The sequence below is a fragment of the Embiotoca jacksoni genome, unplaced genomic scaffold (genome assembly GCF_022577435.1).
Source record: "Embiotoca jacksoni isolate LCO1_2020_lvr unplaced genomic scaffold, fEmbJac1.0.p SCAF_30, whole genome shotgun sequence".
In the NCBI taxonomy this organism is placed as follows: Eukaryota; Metazoa; Chordata; class Actinopteri; family Embiotocidae; genus Embiotoca; species Embiotoca jacksoni.
The window spans coordinates 5,600,355-5,615,750 of NW_027185382.1; the positions used below are offsets into that span (position 1 = coordinate 5,600,355).

The window sequence follows — 15,396 nt, forward strand, 5'->3', positions numbered from 1 at the left end:
TACATATCTGACAGAGCTGATAAATATCATCGGTTAGATATTTGACTGTTACAGACTTCCTGCTGTAACAACTAAAGTTCCCCACTGTGGGATTAATAAAGTCTAAATCTAATCTAATCCAATCAAACCCCGAAATATCCATTTATATTTCCATTTATTTGTTTTCTTTTAAATTTTACGATTTTAATGTATCTATTTATAGATTTATATCTAAAAATCAGAAGACTTAAACGTATTAAGTCTTTAAATAAGAAAGAGTAAAGTCAGAGTTCCTCCCTCGTCGAGAACATCTCAAACCGACCATCCAGCAACCGAGCTGAGCTTTTATTTTGATAGGCATCTTATTCTGAAACCCTACCGGAAATGAACTCACGCGACCCGGATATTGTCCGTCAGTGAAAACAGTCCGGGTCCGCGGGTGAGTGGACTGAAGCTAGATGAACGTTTCTCTGGTTAAATCTTCGTCTTAAAGGTGAGTAGCTGTTTGTTTGTTGTTTATATGACTGTTTGTTTACTGTTTACTTCCGGGACACAGCTGGTGACCCGGAGCGGGTCGAGTAGACCTGATGGAGGTCTCGTGGTGGTCTGGGATGTCGTGGAGGTCTTTTACGTCTTCTTTTGTTTGTTGTTGTTGTTGTTTGTGTTGATTGACGTGCTGTTGATGATTCAGATGGTTTGTGTGTTTTCAGGTGTGAACAGCTGGGGGCGCTCATGGCTCACATCACCATCAACCAGTACCTGCAGCAGGTGACCTCTGACCTCTGACCTCTCAGCTTGTCTTGTTTTGGAATGTTTTGATTGACAGCAGCGGGGTGACTCGTGTTTTCCCGCCACAGATCTACGAGGCCATCGACTGCCACGAGGGCTCCTTCTGCGCTGAGCTGCTGTCATTCAAACACCCGCACGTGGCCAACCCGCGCCTTCAGGTCAGGCTCCGCCCACTCAGGGGCACCCTCCTCCGCGTTGCTAGGATACAGCCTCACCTGTGTGTGTGTGTGTGTGTGTGTGTGTGTGTGTGTGTGTGTGTGTGTGTGTGTGTGTGTTGCAGCTGGCCAGTCCAGAAGAGAAGTGTCAGCAGGTCCTGGAGCCGCCGTACGACGAGATGGTCGCAGCTCATCTCAGGTATTGATTCTGAAGTATTGATCGATAACTGGTTTACAGCTGTTGTCCCCACCAGGTACATCAGTACGTTGCAGTGTGACGTCCTCAGATGTGGTGTCGACGTGTCTGTGTGTGTCCCAGGTGTACCTTCGCGGTGGCCAATCACGACTTCGTTGAAGCCTACAAGTTCCAGACGCTGGTCGTTCAATATCCTTCATAAAAACTGTGTCATGTGTCATCAATGCTCTGCTCTGATTGGCTCCTTGACCTCCTCACATCATTCCTGAAGGCCTTCCAGTCCCACAAGGAGGAGAACTGGTGAGTTCACAGTCTACAGCCTGAAAGCAGCTGTCTCCCATTCACACGCTGACCCTGAACGCACCGTGCTGCTCTGTGCTTTCAGGGCGCTGCCGGTGATGTTCGCCGTCACGCTGGACCTCCGCATATTCGCCAACAACGTGAGAAACCCGGTTTATTTCCAATATATCCACTTATGAACATGGATGTATATTTATTTATTTACCTTTTTTTTTTAATACAGAAAATAGTCACAAAATGTCCAAAAACTGTTTCACAACAAATACACAAATAAAACTACTGTTACGATAATAAAGAACTTTTAACAGACTGAATTTACACTCAAACGGTAAAATTAATATTTCTGAATTTTCATGAATGAATTAAAAAACATGATTAAAATTAACATCATTTTTACACATAAAGAGGTTTGGATGTGATTGTGTGTTCAGGCCGAGCAGCAGCTGCAGAAGAAGGGCAAAGGTCAACCCAGCGAGATGTTGGAGAAAGCAGCCGAACAGCTGATGAGCTGCTTCAGAGTCTGTGCCAGCGACAAGTCAGTACATCAATACATCAGCTGATCGTACTGATCAATACATCAGCTGATCGTACTCATCAATACATCAGCTGATCGTACTGATCAATACATCAGCTGATCGTACTGATCAATACATCAGCTGATCGTACTCATCAATACATCAGCTGATCGTACTGATCAGTCCATCATCTGTTTCCTGTTTCTTCTGGTTCATGTTCTTCTGTTGAACCAGCCGTGCGGGCATCGAGGACTCGAAGAAGTGGGGGATGATGTTTCTGAGCAACCAGCTCTTCAAGATCTACTTTAAGGTCTGAGCTCCGTCAACAGCGACTGGATTGATTGGTGTATTGATTGTTGATTGATGAGTGCTGCGTGTGCTGCAGATCAATAAGCTGCACCTGTGTAAGCCTCTGATCAGAGCCATCGACAGCTCCAACCTGAAGAACGACTACAGTCCAGCTCAGAAGGTCACCTACAAATACTACGTGGGCCGCAAAGCCATGTTCGACAGCGACTTCAAACCAGGTGACCCGTCGCGGTCCGAGTGTCGCCGCGGAGATCAATACTTTACAGAATCCTGGATTACAATCTGGTTTCTCTCCGCAGCTGAGGAGTTCCTGTCTTTCGCCTTTCACCACTGTCATCGCTCCAGCCAGAAGAACAAGAGGATGATCCTCATTTACCTGCTGCCAGTCAAGATGCTGCTGGTTAGAACCTCTGCACATTTAAACCAGTTTACACCAGTTGAGATCAACTCAAACCAGTTTACACCAGTTTAGATCAGGTTTCTTTCTTGGAGTTTGGGCCCAGCTGTCAGCACTGATGCATTGTGGGAGCGGTGTCGGTCTGACTGCGGGCTGTTGTTGCCGTTTCAGGGTCATATGCCGACTCATCAGCTCCTCAGGAAGTACGACCTCATGCAGTTTGCTGACGTCACCAAAGCTGTGAGGTACGCAGAAGGGGCGGGGCACTGTCACAGGAAGTGACATCATGCAGTCAGGTGATCTGACAGGTGTGTGTGTGTGTGTGTGTGTGTGTGTGTGTGTGTGTGTCAGTGAGGGGAACTTGCTGCTGCTGAACGAGGCTTTGTCCAAACACGAGACCTTCTTCATCCGCTGTGGGATCTTCCTCATCCTGGAGAAGCTGAAGATCATCACCTACAGGAACCTCTTCAAGAAAGTGTGAGTGAGTCTGTTCCATCGCCACGGTTACGCACAAACAACAACACCAACCGTCTGTTTCATCTTAAACATGTTTTTATATGACATGGCATCACTTGGTCCCGGTCTTTAGATATTTTAATGTTGTGACCTTTCATTTCACATCCTTTTTGTCTCTAAATCTTTGACCCCCACTTTATAACAGCACGTTTTTGACCCCCACTTTATTTCTCGTCATATGTTCCGTTGTCAGAGCTGACGTTTTAAGTGTTAGTCGTGTAAAAGTGGTTTGTGACTTCTTGGTCACATTTCTTTCTAAAATATTTTCATGCTGAAGGATCGCTCGCCCGTGGTGCTCTTTAATCCCTGATTCCTGCCTGCAGGTATCTGCTGCTGCGGACGCACCAGCTGCCTCTGGACGCCTTCCTGGTGGCGCTGAGGATGCTGCAGGTGGAGGACGTGGACCTGGACGAGGTGCAGTGTATCCTGGCCAACCTCATCTACATGGTGAGGACGCGCTCACACACACAGCGACACCTGGACTCACCTGGACTCACCTGGACTCACCTGGACTCACCTGGAGGTCCAGACGCTGACCTTTTCTTCTTCTTCTCCTCCTGCAGGGCCACATCAAAGGCTACATCTCCCACCAGCACCAGAAGCTCGTGGTCAGTAAACAGAATCCATTCCCTCCTCTGTCCTCTATCTCCTAGACTACGTTACCCACAATCCTCCTGGAAACGTTTCCATTCTGTTATTTTGTACTGATGAACTTTGATGAATAAAACAGAAGGTGGTTTGTAGAGCGTGATTCTGATTGGTTATTAAGCAGTTAGCAGGTGTTCCCTGGGGCCTTTGGGCAGTGCATTGTGGGTATTGGAGTCTTTTTTTAATGTTTAGAACCTGATTCCAGACATGAATGCAGTTTTTTATTTTCACATTTTAATAGTAAACATTATCTGTGACTGAATGTTTGTGCAGTTCAACAGTAAAAATTTCACTTTCCCACTTCCTGTTCCGAACGGAAACAACGAAGCACATTAAGGGGAAGAAGAGCGGCGGTCGCTTCTATAAGAGTTTTAAAGATGGCGACGTGTTGTCAGCGACTCTCGGGGTACTGGTTGATCTGGGGGGTCATGTGATCCTCGACCGCCTCCAGCCTCGGGTGGATCCAGCTCACGTACCGAGACAGTTTGGTGAACACCAGACCGCCGTCGCAGCCCGCGGACGATGAGATCAGCAGCCCGGTCAGGAACGCCGTCCCGTGCTCCACCGTGGCAACGGGCGACCCTGGCAACAGCCCGCCACACGACCTGCCGCTGACCTCCGACCTCAACCTGCCGCCCGAACGTGAGGCCTTGTGATTGTTTGAGCTGCGGTTGTAGTTCTGTGCTCTGTTCGGTGTCCCGTTTTGAAGGTCTTGGGTTTGATTCTGGATCCGGTTCTCTGCGTGCCCGCTAAGCCTTCCCTGGACTCCGTCTTGGTTCCCTGTGCCTCCATCTGGGCTCCTTTGGGTTCCATTTTGGTTCCTTAGAGCTCCATTTGGGCTCTCGGCTCCATGTTCATTCCCTGAGGGTTCGTTCTGCCTCCTCTGGGTTCCATTCTGGTTCCCTGAAATTACATTTTGGTTCCCCATGCAGAACATTTTGTTGTTGAGCGAATATGACACGTTTAGCTGCCTGCGACACTCATCCAGCATCATATAGACCAGGTTCTGGTTCTGGTTCTGGACACCTCCCCCTCTTCTCATGGAGACGCCCACCCTCCCAGAATGCATCAGGATGTTTTCACTGAAGTCCTTGGTGGGCAGGCAGAGGTGGATGAGGGTGGGGCCAAAGGGCAGTGGGCTGGCCAGCTCGAGGAGGGCGAGGTCGTTGTCATGGTGACCTAGACGGAAACGGTTGTGAAGGTACAGAGCTCGGACCGGGAAACGCGTCCTCCTGTTGCCTAGAAGATGAAATTTCAGAATAAGATAATTGAGTGGACTTTTATTCTGCCCTGTCCACAGACTTCTGGCCATGTATGGTGTTTTTTTAAGTACCGGCGACCACATAGAACTTGGAAGGTCGGGGGTCAGATCCTGAGTCCAGGAAAAGGCAGCTGGCGGAGGTCAGGATGGAGCGTTGACCCAGCACCACACCACCACACAGCTCCGCCCCCCAGCTGTCCAGCAGGGACGCCTCGGTACAGAAAACAAGGAGATCCGTTTATCAGTCTTTTTTTTACTTTTGCACTTCAAGATTCGCCTCGCTGTGATTGGCCGAGAGGATCTTACCTGCCAGGGGCAGTTTCCATGGTGACACATTGACCTTGTGGCATCAGGAAGACGTCCGCAGGGAAACTCGACTGAGGACAGAAAGACTTGGTTAGATGAGCAGTTTGAAATGGTTTATTAAACATGGTTTGGTAAACGTGGAGGTTTGGTAAACGTGAAGGTTTGGTAAACGTGAAGGTTTGGTAAACGTGGAGGTTTGGTAAACGTGAAGGTTTGGTAAACGTGAAGGTTTGGTAAACGTGGAGGTTTGGTAAACGTGAAGGTTTGGTAAACGTGGAGGTTTGGTAAACGTGGAGGTTTGGTAAACGTGGAGGTTTGGTAAACGTGGAGGTTTGGTAAACGTGGAGGTTTGGTAAACGTGAAGGTTTGGTAAACGTGGAGGTTTGGTAAACGTGAAGGTTTGGTAAACGTGGAGGTTTGGTAAACGTGGAGGTTTGGTAAACGTGGAGGTTTGGTAAACGTGAAGGTTTGGTAAACGTGAAGGTTTGGTAAACGTGGAGGTTTGGTAAACGTGAAGGTTTGGTAAACGTGAAGGTTTGGTAAACGTGGAGGTTTGGTAAACGTGGAGGTTTGGTAAACGTGAAGGTTTGGTAAATGTGGAGGTTTGGTAAACGTGAAGGTTTGGTAAACGTGAAGGTTTGGTAAACGTGGAGGTTTGGTAAACGTGGAGGTTTGGTAAACGTGCTGTTCTTCGGGGAATCGAACCTTCAGGCTGACAGCTCCGTCCGTCGCTCTGTAGTTCGAATCCCGACATGCAGGAGCAGGTGAAGGAGGCGTACGAGGCCTTGCACAGCTGGTGGCACGCTGTCGGACCTTTAGTCGGGCACTGCAAGACTTCTGAAACACACGTTAAGTATATCGGTACAGTGTTGCTATGGACACGACAGATGTAGAAAACCTGAACGCGCTGTGACTTTTGATCTTGTAGACCCCGCCCCTCAGAGGAGGCGGAGCCAGCACAACTGTGGGTGTGGTCAAACCTGCTGCAGGGGGATGTGGTGCGGGGTATGGCAGACCTCCCACTTCCAGTGGTTCCCGTTCACAGACCGGTCCGGAGTGGGGGGCCGTGCAGGAGCAGGAAAACCCCCCCACCTTGTCAGTGCAGTTCCCTCCATGGAGGCAGGGGTTCGGGTCGCACTGGTCCCCGTCTCACAAAACCAAAACAGGAAGCAGTAACAATAAGAATTCTGGAGCAGCACTGTGATAACTGTATAAAGAAATACATTCTATAATAGTAAATATTTTAGTTTTATGCATTTCATATGGTAAAATATGTATAATGTTAAATAATAACTTCCATGATGTACTCCGTTTTTAGTTATAATTATATGCTGATTACTATTTGGCCATAATTTTACACTGATGAATACATAATTTGATTTTATAGATCATGAAGAAAAAGTAAATGTATGTCCCCATGAAGAAAACAAATCATTTTATTTAAGTTCACTGTAAATAATCCTAAATATTGTAAGTGATATACAACCAACATCAAAAAAATGAAAGAAATTAGTGACAGATTTATAAATATTTATTGTTTTGTAATTAAAAAGCCCCAAAAATATATACTTTTATAAAATTTTAAATTAAAACAAAGCAAACTAAATATATTTACAAATATTTAAATAATAGTAAATAGAATGCATTGAAATCAGTAGATGAATTACTGCATCACAAACTAATTATTTATGTCAGACATCCAGTCGATGTAACATATTTGTGATATTTATGTTTATTTGTCTTCCGTTCATTCTGGAATTGAATTGAATTGATTATCAGCTGAGTTGGTTGAAAACTCACCGAAGTAAACGGTCCAGAAAGCGACCTGCACGAAACAAACTCAGGTCACAATCTCAGTTTGGGATTTTTTCCGAATCGTAATCGGACTCTTTGATTATTATTGTTTTCCCACCGACCGTGTGGTCGTTGTCCTCGAAGTACTCGCGCGCCTCCTCGTAGCTGCACATCTCCTCGTAGCACTCCCTCTCCAGGTTCCCCTGCAGGATCTCCTCCACCAGGAACGTGTTGGCCCGTTTGGGCCGCAGGAAGACGGCGTGGGCCTCAGGAGCCCCGCGAAACACTGACGACATGAGAGGGCGCTTTATACCGTCGGACGTAAATAACACAGCCGTAATACGGAGTCCCGTAATCCACTTCATCTCCCGTCTGATACGTGTGATTTCACTGTTATTATCATTCGTAGTTCATGAGCCGTAAGTTATTCAGTCATATTTGTCATATCATCAATAATTAGAAGACATAAGTATGAAGTCATGAAATGCTCGTGTTTGCGACGTATCGTCAAACTGAGCTTCAGTCTGCATTCGACACATTTTATCGGAGTCAATGAGGTCAGAGGTCAGAGGTCAAGCTCTTACCTTCTCCTCGGCCGAAGACCCGAAGGAAACATTCAAGAAGGCAGATCGTGAGAAGAGACGCTGACATGATGCCGGCCGCCATGACACTGACCGTACCCACACACACACACATGCACACACACCATATACACACACCACACACACACACACACATCATATACACACCACACACACACACACACGCACCACCACACACACACACACACACACACACACACACACACACACCATATACACACCACACACACACACACACACATCATATACACACCACACACACACACACACACATCATATACACACCACACACACACACACGCACCACACACACACACACACACACACACACACACACACACATCATATACACACCACACACACACACACGCACACACACACACACACACACACACACACACACACACACACACACACACACACCATATACACACCACACACACACACACACACACACACATCATATACACACACCACACACACACACACACACACGCACCACACACACACACACACACACACACACACACACACCACACACACCACACACACACACACACACCATATACACACCACACACACACACACACACACATCATATACACACACCACACACACACACACACGCACCACACACACACACACACATCATATACACACACCACACACACACACACACGCACCACACACACACACACACACACACACACACCACACACACCACACACACACACACACACCATATACACACACCACACACACCACACACACACACACACACACACACACACACACACACCACACACACACACACCACACACACACACACACACACACACACACACACACACACCACACACACACACACACACACACACACTCACTCTTGTGTTCTGACAGATATTTGTTTCTATAATAGTTAAACAGTTTTTTCAGTGGACTCTGGCCTCGTCCTCTCAAACCACACAAACCAGCTGCAGCTCCGACCTCTGAACCTTCAGCTCAGCTTGTTTATTTGAGGTAAACACGGCAGGATTAATCATTTAAGATCAAGTAGTAGAAGAAGAGATTAGTCATCTGAAGGCAGGAAAGATTTTTCGGGGCTTCAACACCAGTTTGATGGCAGCAGATGATTTTCTGAGCAAAATAACAAAACAATTCACTTATGAAGCTTTCTACAAAGTTTTCAAACGCCTCTAAGAACAAATTGCTCCAACTTCCTCCGGTCATTGTCATGTTCCAGCAACGTCCCATTTATTGATCTGATTAATTGTAAATGTGGTTCAACCAACAGTCAAAATCCCCAAAACTTTTCACTTTCCAACAATGAATAACCAAGAACAAATAACTATAAAAATGGTAATACATTTCCAGACAGTATTTATTGAATCTCTGCAACAATTTATTAAAATACAATGAAGAAATACAAATACACGAATCGTTATTATTAATCATTTCAACCGTAGAAACTTCAATGTCGGGAGTTACATTTAAAAGTTCATTTTACTTCAAATTCAGCAAAAAAGTCAATTGAAAAAATGTTTTAATTATACAAAAGCTTCAGCGTAAATTTTTTTTATCTTTTCTTCAAAACTTATTTCCTGTATTGGCTAATAAAAAAATACATGAAAACAGACGTTTGGTTTAGAAAACTTTTACATGTTTTCACACCATTCTGAAACTTTTGCTAATACTGAAACACAAAGTATTAAAAGAATTAGTTTGGATGGTTAAGTTTTACTGGATGACAGTTGTGTCATTGAAATGGCTAAAAGAGGTTGAGATGAAAACAGCTGAAAGAGGAAATACGGGGCTGAAACTCATCAGCTGAACAAACATGAAGTCAAAGAAGGATGAATGTTTGTGAACATGTTGTTTCTGTGTCCGAAATGTGACTGTTTTACATGAGGCCCAGATGTTTCCAGATGTTTCCAGATGTTTTACAGATACAGCCTCTTGATGGCGCCGTGATGCCTCTTCTGCCTCCCGCCGCTCTTCTCTTTGGGCATCAGCTTGTCCATGCCATCGCGGATCCAGCGGATGAACTTGGACACCTGCGTGTAGACTCCGTATTTGCCTTTGCGTGCGCAGCCTTCGCCCCAGCTCACCACGCCGGTGATGAAGTAGGTGTTGCGGTAGCGGGTGACGTGTGGCCCACCGCTGTCGCCTTGGCAGGCGTCCTTGCTTATCGTGTCGTAGCCGGCGCAGAACATGCGTAAGGAGATCTGCAGGTCGGTGGACTCCATGCACTTGTGACGGTTCACGTAGGGGACGACGAGGCGCTGCAGGATGGTGGACGGCTGCCGACCCTCACCGAGACGTCCAAAACCGCTGACCATCCCGTCCAACTGCCGCAGTAAGACCTGCAAGAGGAGGTAAGAAATATCCTGAGTTGACTTCATCTGGTCCAGGACTTTGTCACGTAGGAACCCGAGAACCATAGACCCATAGAACCATATGCCCATAGAACCATATGCCCATAGAACCATAGAACCATAGGCCCATAGAGCCATAGGCCCATAGAACCATAGGCCCATAGAACCATAGAACCATAGGACCATAGGCCCATAGACCCATAGGCCCATAGAACCATAGGCCCATAGAGCCATAGGCCCATAGGCCCATAAACCCATAGACCCATAGAACCATAAGCCCTTAGGCCCATAGACCCATAGAACCATAGGCCCATAGGCCCATAGAACCATAGGCCCATAGAACCATAGAACCATAGAACCATAGGCCCATAGACCCATAGGCCCATAGAACCATAGGCCCATAGAGCCATAGGCCCATAGGCCCATAAACCCATAGACCCATAGACCCATAGAACCATAAGCCCTTAGGCCCATAGACCCATAGAACCATAGGCCCATAGAACCATAGGTCCATAGGCCCATAGACCTATAGAACCATAGACCCATAGAACCATAAGCCCATAGGCCCATAGGTCCATAGAACCATAGGCCCATAGAACCATCGGCCCATAGACCCATAGAACCATAGGGCCATAGAACCATAGCCCCATAGAACCATAAGCCCATAGAACCATAGGCCCATAGACCCATAGATCCATAGAACCATAGGCCCATAGAACCATAGGCCCATAGAACCATAGAACCATAGGCCCATAGAACCATAGACCCATAGACCCATAGAACCATAGGCCCATAGAACCATAGACCCATAGGCCCATAGAACCATAGAACCATGGTTCCTGGTTCATCTTCAGAGGACACTTCGGCCATTAAATGGAGAAAAATGAATTACTTCATTTTTTAAGTGTCATGAAATGATGGGACATCCCACCAGAGGGCGCTGAAGGAAGTTTTTTGTTTTTGTGTCACAATGAAGCAATTGTTCAATATTTGGATGAAGATCAATACCACTATTGTGTCTATGCTAAATATTAGCAGCGGTTTAGCTTAGCTTAGCATCAAGACGTAGTTGAGTAAGTTGATGGCAAAAACGTTTACATTCGTTTTGAACTGGTGCGTCTGGTTCAAAGATTTACCCTTTCTGAAAACTCTGGCTCGGGTATGCAAGCCGGGAGGATGAACCTGTTGAATTTGATGGGCGTGGCCAGTTTGATGAGTGCGATGTCGTTGTGGTACGTTTCCTGTTTGTACCAATTGTGGGTGATGATGGTTTCCACGTTGTGGGTAGCTTCGTTACCGTGGACCACCAACGTGTCAAACTCACCTGAATGCACAGAAATAACAAATTGTATTTCATTAGGAACATTTACAAAAATCATTGAGGAAGTTTATTTTGCTAGACAACCTGTTTTTATGTGAATGTTGTCAGACCGACCCAGCTTGACGTAGATGTAGCGTGATTGGTTCATGCAGTGGGCGGCGGTCAGGATGATGTACTCGTTGAGGATGGTTCCTCCGCAGAAGCCTTGGTTGTCCTCGTTCAGAAGGAGAGCCTTCAGGGACGAGACGTTCAGGGACCAAAGAAATACAGAAAATATTAAAACTCTGCAGAGGCAGACGACGTGTGAGGAGGAAGCTAACATCCGGTAGAAGTAAAAACACTCCATCCTGATTGGCTGGCAGTTGTTCCTGGTGGAAGACTGAATGAAATGAATCACCTGGATAACGATGGAAAGATTTCATATCTGTTTGGACTCAGTTATGATGTCTACATGCTACATACTATTTACTATACACAAGATAGAGTGGGACATTTGGACAATAACGGACTCTCGGGTTTCTGTATAAATCGACAATGGCCTGGACTTGTTCCTTATTTTATGTCCTCGTTGCAGCCAAACGCCATCAATCAGTTATTTCACAGCAGGAGGTTTTTAAAAGGATCGGGCCTCTACCTGCCACGGACATTCCCCCGGCGGACAGTTCTCTCCGTTGACGATGCGAGTCATACCCGCTCTTTGAGAAATGATCAGTTCCTCAAGAACTGAGGATTCCTGCAAAATGCGGCTGATGTTCTCGGCCGGCTGGACGGCGTCCAGGACGTCCTCCTGCTCCGTGGAGTTGAGCGTCATGTTCAGCCCGTTGGCGTTCCCCTCCGTTGGGTTCTTCCTGTCGTACCTGAAAACACTCCGGAAATTTCCGGTGATGATGGCGCCACATTTGAAGGGCTCTGGAAGGAGAAGGTCAGAGTTTAAACCAACCTGAAGACTTTCTGGTATTTCTGGAATGAGAGTGGACTCTGTGCTACATGAAAGAGAACCTGGATTCTGGAGCCTCTCTCACCGTCAGAGTCGCAGGATTTATCGTCTGATGCCAGGAAATATCCGTCGGCACAAGAACACTCGACGCTTCCTCGGACGACTTTGCAGAAGTGTTCGCAGCCTCCGTTCTTGTTCTCACACAGCTCAGGAACAACTGCCAAGATGTAGGAAGCAGTATTAAAGCAGGTTGGGACTGACTGTTACGGTTCCTGTTAATAAAACATTAATTTGCAGACTGTGAAAGGATGGGGACTTGTGAAACCCTCAAACTGAGAGCTGTGGACCCAGAGCACCTCCAGGCATTATATCCCTACTTTGGTCCTGGCCTGGTATATGTGGGTCTGGACATCCTCTGTTTTGGATTCTTTAAATGTGTCACATCGGACTGTGCGTAGACCTCAGGTCCAAAGCTGTTGGAGCAGCCTTTAACCAATCAGCATTGACCACCATAAACCAGATGTTGTGTGAGGAAGCTACTACCACTGCCGCCTTTGTTGGACCCACTCGGGTGACATCGAACTTATCCCCTCGCTACTGGCAGACTGTAGTCTGAACAGTGTTTCCAGGATCCTCGCTGGAGGTCCGGGCTACCGGGATCCTCGCTGGAGGTCCGGGCTGCTGTTCCTGAATCCCAACCGTCCCTGACTTTCAACAGAGCCGACTGTCCAGGAGAGAAACCTTTAAACGGAGGGTTTATCTAACGGTCGTTGAGTCCCCCATTGGCTTTCAGTTCTGTACCGATTTCGCAGTTGATGCCCTGGTACCCCGGTTCGCAGAAGCAGATGTAGTTGCCGATCCCGTCTTTGCAGTGTCCGCCGTGAGCGCAGGGCATCGTCTCGCATGCGTCGCCATCTGCAGGTGGAAACAACATTGAATTTTACCAGCTGTTGTCCCTCAAATCACCACAATATCACAGCAGTGCGCTTTGTTTGTCACCGTGTTACGTTTTAGTGTTTCTAAAAGCTTACCGTAATACTTGTTCCAGAATTCGTTCTGAAAAAAGAAAACAGAATTAGAGAACAACCTCAACCCTGATCGAGAACTCTCCGTGAAGAACGTTATGACCACTTCGGCGTAAAAGAGACAATCTATTACTGGATGAACTGGAATGTGCTTAGATAACTTAAGCTGGACGGTTCACGGGACTCTGGATGAAAAGCTACTGACAGAGATCCTCAAAGTGTCCTGGTTGTGTCTTTAGAGGTTCGTACAGTCATATCTACATTCTCGAAGATCTCTCGCGCCTCCTCCCAGTTGCAGCGCTCCTCCATGCACTCCCTCTCCTGGTTGCCTTGTTTCAACTCCTCGAAAAAGCTGTTGGCTCGTCTCTGGCGGATCAGCACCTGACTGGCCGCCCGGCCGTCCAGGAAGACTGGGGAGAGAACACAAAGGTGTAATCATAGAAACTCGTTAGTGTGATGGAGGATCAGTGGGTTCAGAGAGTTCCTGAACGCAGCACGTGGAGCAGGAGGATCAGTTGAATCATGTTAGCGGTTGGCGCGTCCACGACTTTGGTCCACATGAAAATATGTCAACAACTGCTGGATGGACGTGTCTTAATCAGCGTTTTAATGAGTCCAATAATTAAATTTGTGAGCAGAAAGCATCCATCAGGACTGTTCACTGCTCGTTATCAGAGCTGCTGCTACAGAAGTTCACTTCTTGTTTCTCTATTTAATGGTCGGCATGTTGAGTTGAAGCCGTGTTCCTGTGATGTTCCTCCAGTTGTACAATGAACATACACATGTATGACAGGACCCCAGCAGCTGTTTCCAATCAGCAGCTATCATTCAGTATTTACAAGAAGAGACCAATCACGGAGCAGCAGGCGGTTTGTTCATCCAATGAACTGCAAGGAGGGTTTTTGTTTGTGTCTGAGTGAAGGAGGGAACTGTCAATCATCCCAATTAAAACCGTGTCGGTGACGTCACGCTGTCTGACATCAGGCAACATACTAAACGCACAGATCAGGACGGGGTCAAGGGTCACCTGCCAGCCGCCAATCAACCCCTTCCTCCCAAAAAAACATGTTTCCCTGCTTACCCCCCCCCCCAATCCCTGAGCTCTGACTGAGTGAACGTACCATGAGCGGCGGCCCGGTGGAGCAGCAGGAGGCCCAGGGACAGTCGGAGACACCAGAACATGGCACCGGACGGACGTGAGCTGTCTGGAAGAACCTGAGTGTGCCGAGTGGAAGTACCGGAGTGGGACTGAGGAGAGGAGGGGCGGCAGGGAGGGCAACGACCGCTGTGGAGGCAGGCGGGGGAGGAAGGCAGGTTAAAATGCACTCATCACAGTGGGCGGGGCTTATCTGAGGCAGCCAGGCTTCCTGGTGCAAAATGATTGACAGCACGTTGTTTCTGCGCTAGGGCTGCACGAAATGTTTGTCTGTCTAATGGTAACTGTCAGATTAAATCAAAGCGTCGGGAGACCAATAGTTGTTTACGTTGACTTCCTGTGTCGTCGGGGGGGAGGGGCCAGAACAGTTCCAGATGTTGTCAGCTATCTGAACCATGAATGTCACGTGTAGTTCATGAAGTGATCAGTCAATAAGTATGTTTGAGCTGTGGCTCAGCGTGAGGAGGTCAGCCACTCGTTGATCTGCAGCCAATCAGCTCGGGGCTCCCAGGGGGCCGAGCGGCAGACGTCCACAGTCCAAACTGAGTGTTTATTGAATCTGAGGTTTTACTGGCAGCTCTTCGTGCTGCGTTCAAGACACACGGGAGAAACAGGAAACACCAACAAACATCTGGCCTTCAGGTGACTCATAGCATCAAATCAATCCAGACTCACATGACGCCACAAGTCAACCACAAAGGACCATATTTGGATGGGTTGGGGAGGACTTGAATTTGCCCACCTATACTGGAAACCTCAGTGCACCCCAGGCCTGTCAATCAAACAGCCACGCTCCCAAACATATCTGTGTTTGA

General features: G+C 47.3%; 3 protein-coding genes across 3 annotated transcripts; 1 reads left to right on the top strand and 2 right to left on the bottom strand.

The window, feature by feature from the left end:
- Positions 1-392: 392 nt before the first annotated feature.
- pcid2 (PCI domain containing 2) lies at positions 393-3,901 on the top strand. The gene is made up of 15 exons (XM_069164271.1): positions 393-472; positions 690-747; positions 837-926; positions 1,049-1,122; positions 1,243-1,308; positions 1,378-1,419; positions 1,505-1,559; positions 1,851-1,954; positions 2,169-2,244; positions 2,320-2,461; positions 2,543-2,643; positions 2,812-2,885; positions 2,992-3,117; positions 3,480-3,603; positions 3,720-3,901. The coding sequence occupies exons 2-15, from the start codon at positions 712-714 to the stop codon at positions 3,807-3,809; spliced, it is 1,200 nt and encodes a 399-aa protein (XP_069020372.1). The 5' UTR covers positions 393-472; positions 690-711; the 3' UTR covers positions 3,810-3,901.
- A 111-nt stretch (positions 3,902-4,012) lies between these two features.
- prozb (protein Z, vitamin K-dependent plasma glycoprotein b) lies at positions 4,013-7,858 on the bottom strand. Its single transcript, XM_069164263.1, has 8 exons — positions 7,750-7,858; positions 7,288-7,451; positions 7,172-7,196; positions 6,352-6,519; positions 6,077-6,208; positions 5,372-5,442; positions 5,138-5,276; positions 4,013-5,043 (listed from the first exon to the last, which is right to left on the bottom strand). The coding sequence occupies exons 1-8, from the start codon at positions 7,829-7,831 to the stop codon at positions 4,196-4,198; spliced, it is 1,629 nt and encodes a 542-aa protein (XP_069020364.1). The 5' UTR covers positions 7,832-7,858; the 3' UTR covers positions 4,013-4,195.
- Positions 7,859-9,130: 1,272 nt separating this feature from the next.
- On the bottom strand, positions 9,131-14,681 carry f10 (coagulation factor X). The gene is made up of 9 exons (XM_069164264.1): positions 14,547-14,681; positions 13,675-13,835; positions 13,432-13,456; positions 13,202-13,315; positions 12,486-12,617; positions 12,098-12,372; positions 11,578-11,695; positions 11,279-11,466; positions 9,131-10,130 (listed from the first exon to the last, which is right to left on the bottom strand). The coding sequence occupies exons 1-9, from the start codon at positions 14,605-14,607 to the stop codon at positions 9,708-9,710; spliced, it is 1,497 nt and encodes a 498-aa protein (XP_069020365.1). The 5' UTR covers positions 14,608-14,681; the 3' UTR covers positions 9,131-9,707.
- Positions 14,682-15,396: the final 715 nt, after the last annotated feature.

Excerpts from the sequence above, each read along its gene's own strand:
- pcid2 (XM_069164271.1), top strand. The coding sequence starts at position 712 with ATGGCTCACATCACCATCAACCAGTACCTGCAGCAG. Across the intron at positions 927-1,048 it reads TGGCCAACCCGCGCCTTCAG|CTGGCCAGTCCAGAAGAGAA; the intron begins GTCAGGCTCCGC and ends TGTGTGTTGCAG. Across the intron at positions 1,420-1,504 it reads TCCCACAAGGAGGAGAACTG|GGCGCTGCCGGTGATGTTCG; the intron begins GTGAGTTCACAG and ends CTGTGCTTTCAG.
- prozb (XM_069164263.1), bottom strand. The coding sequence starts at position 7,831 with ATGGCGGCCGGCATCATGTCAGCGTCTCTTCTCACGATCTGCCTTCTT. Across the intron at positions 7,197-7,287 it reads TCGAGGACAACGACCACACG|GTCGCTTTCTGGACCGTTTA; the intron begins GTCGGTGGGAAA and ends TGTTTCGTGCAG. Across the intron at positions 5,044-5,137 it reads CAAGTTCTATGTGGTCGCCG|GCAACAGGAGGACGCGTTTC; the intron begins GTACTTAAAAAA and ends TTCATCTTCTAG.
- f10 (XM_069164264.1), bottom strand. The coding sequence starts at position 14,607 with ATGTTCTGGTGTCTCCGACTGTCCCTGGGCCTCCTGCTGCTCCACCGG. Across the intron at positions 13,457-13,674 it reads TCGAGAATGTAGATATGACT|AACGAATTCTGGAACAAGTA; the intron begins GTACGAACCTCT and ends TTCTTTTTTCAG. Across the intron at positions 12,373-12,485 it reads TAAATCCTGCGACTCTGACG|AGCCCTTCAAATGTGGCGCC; the intron begins GTGAGAGAGGCT and ends TTCTCCTTCCAG.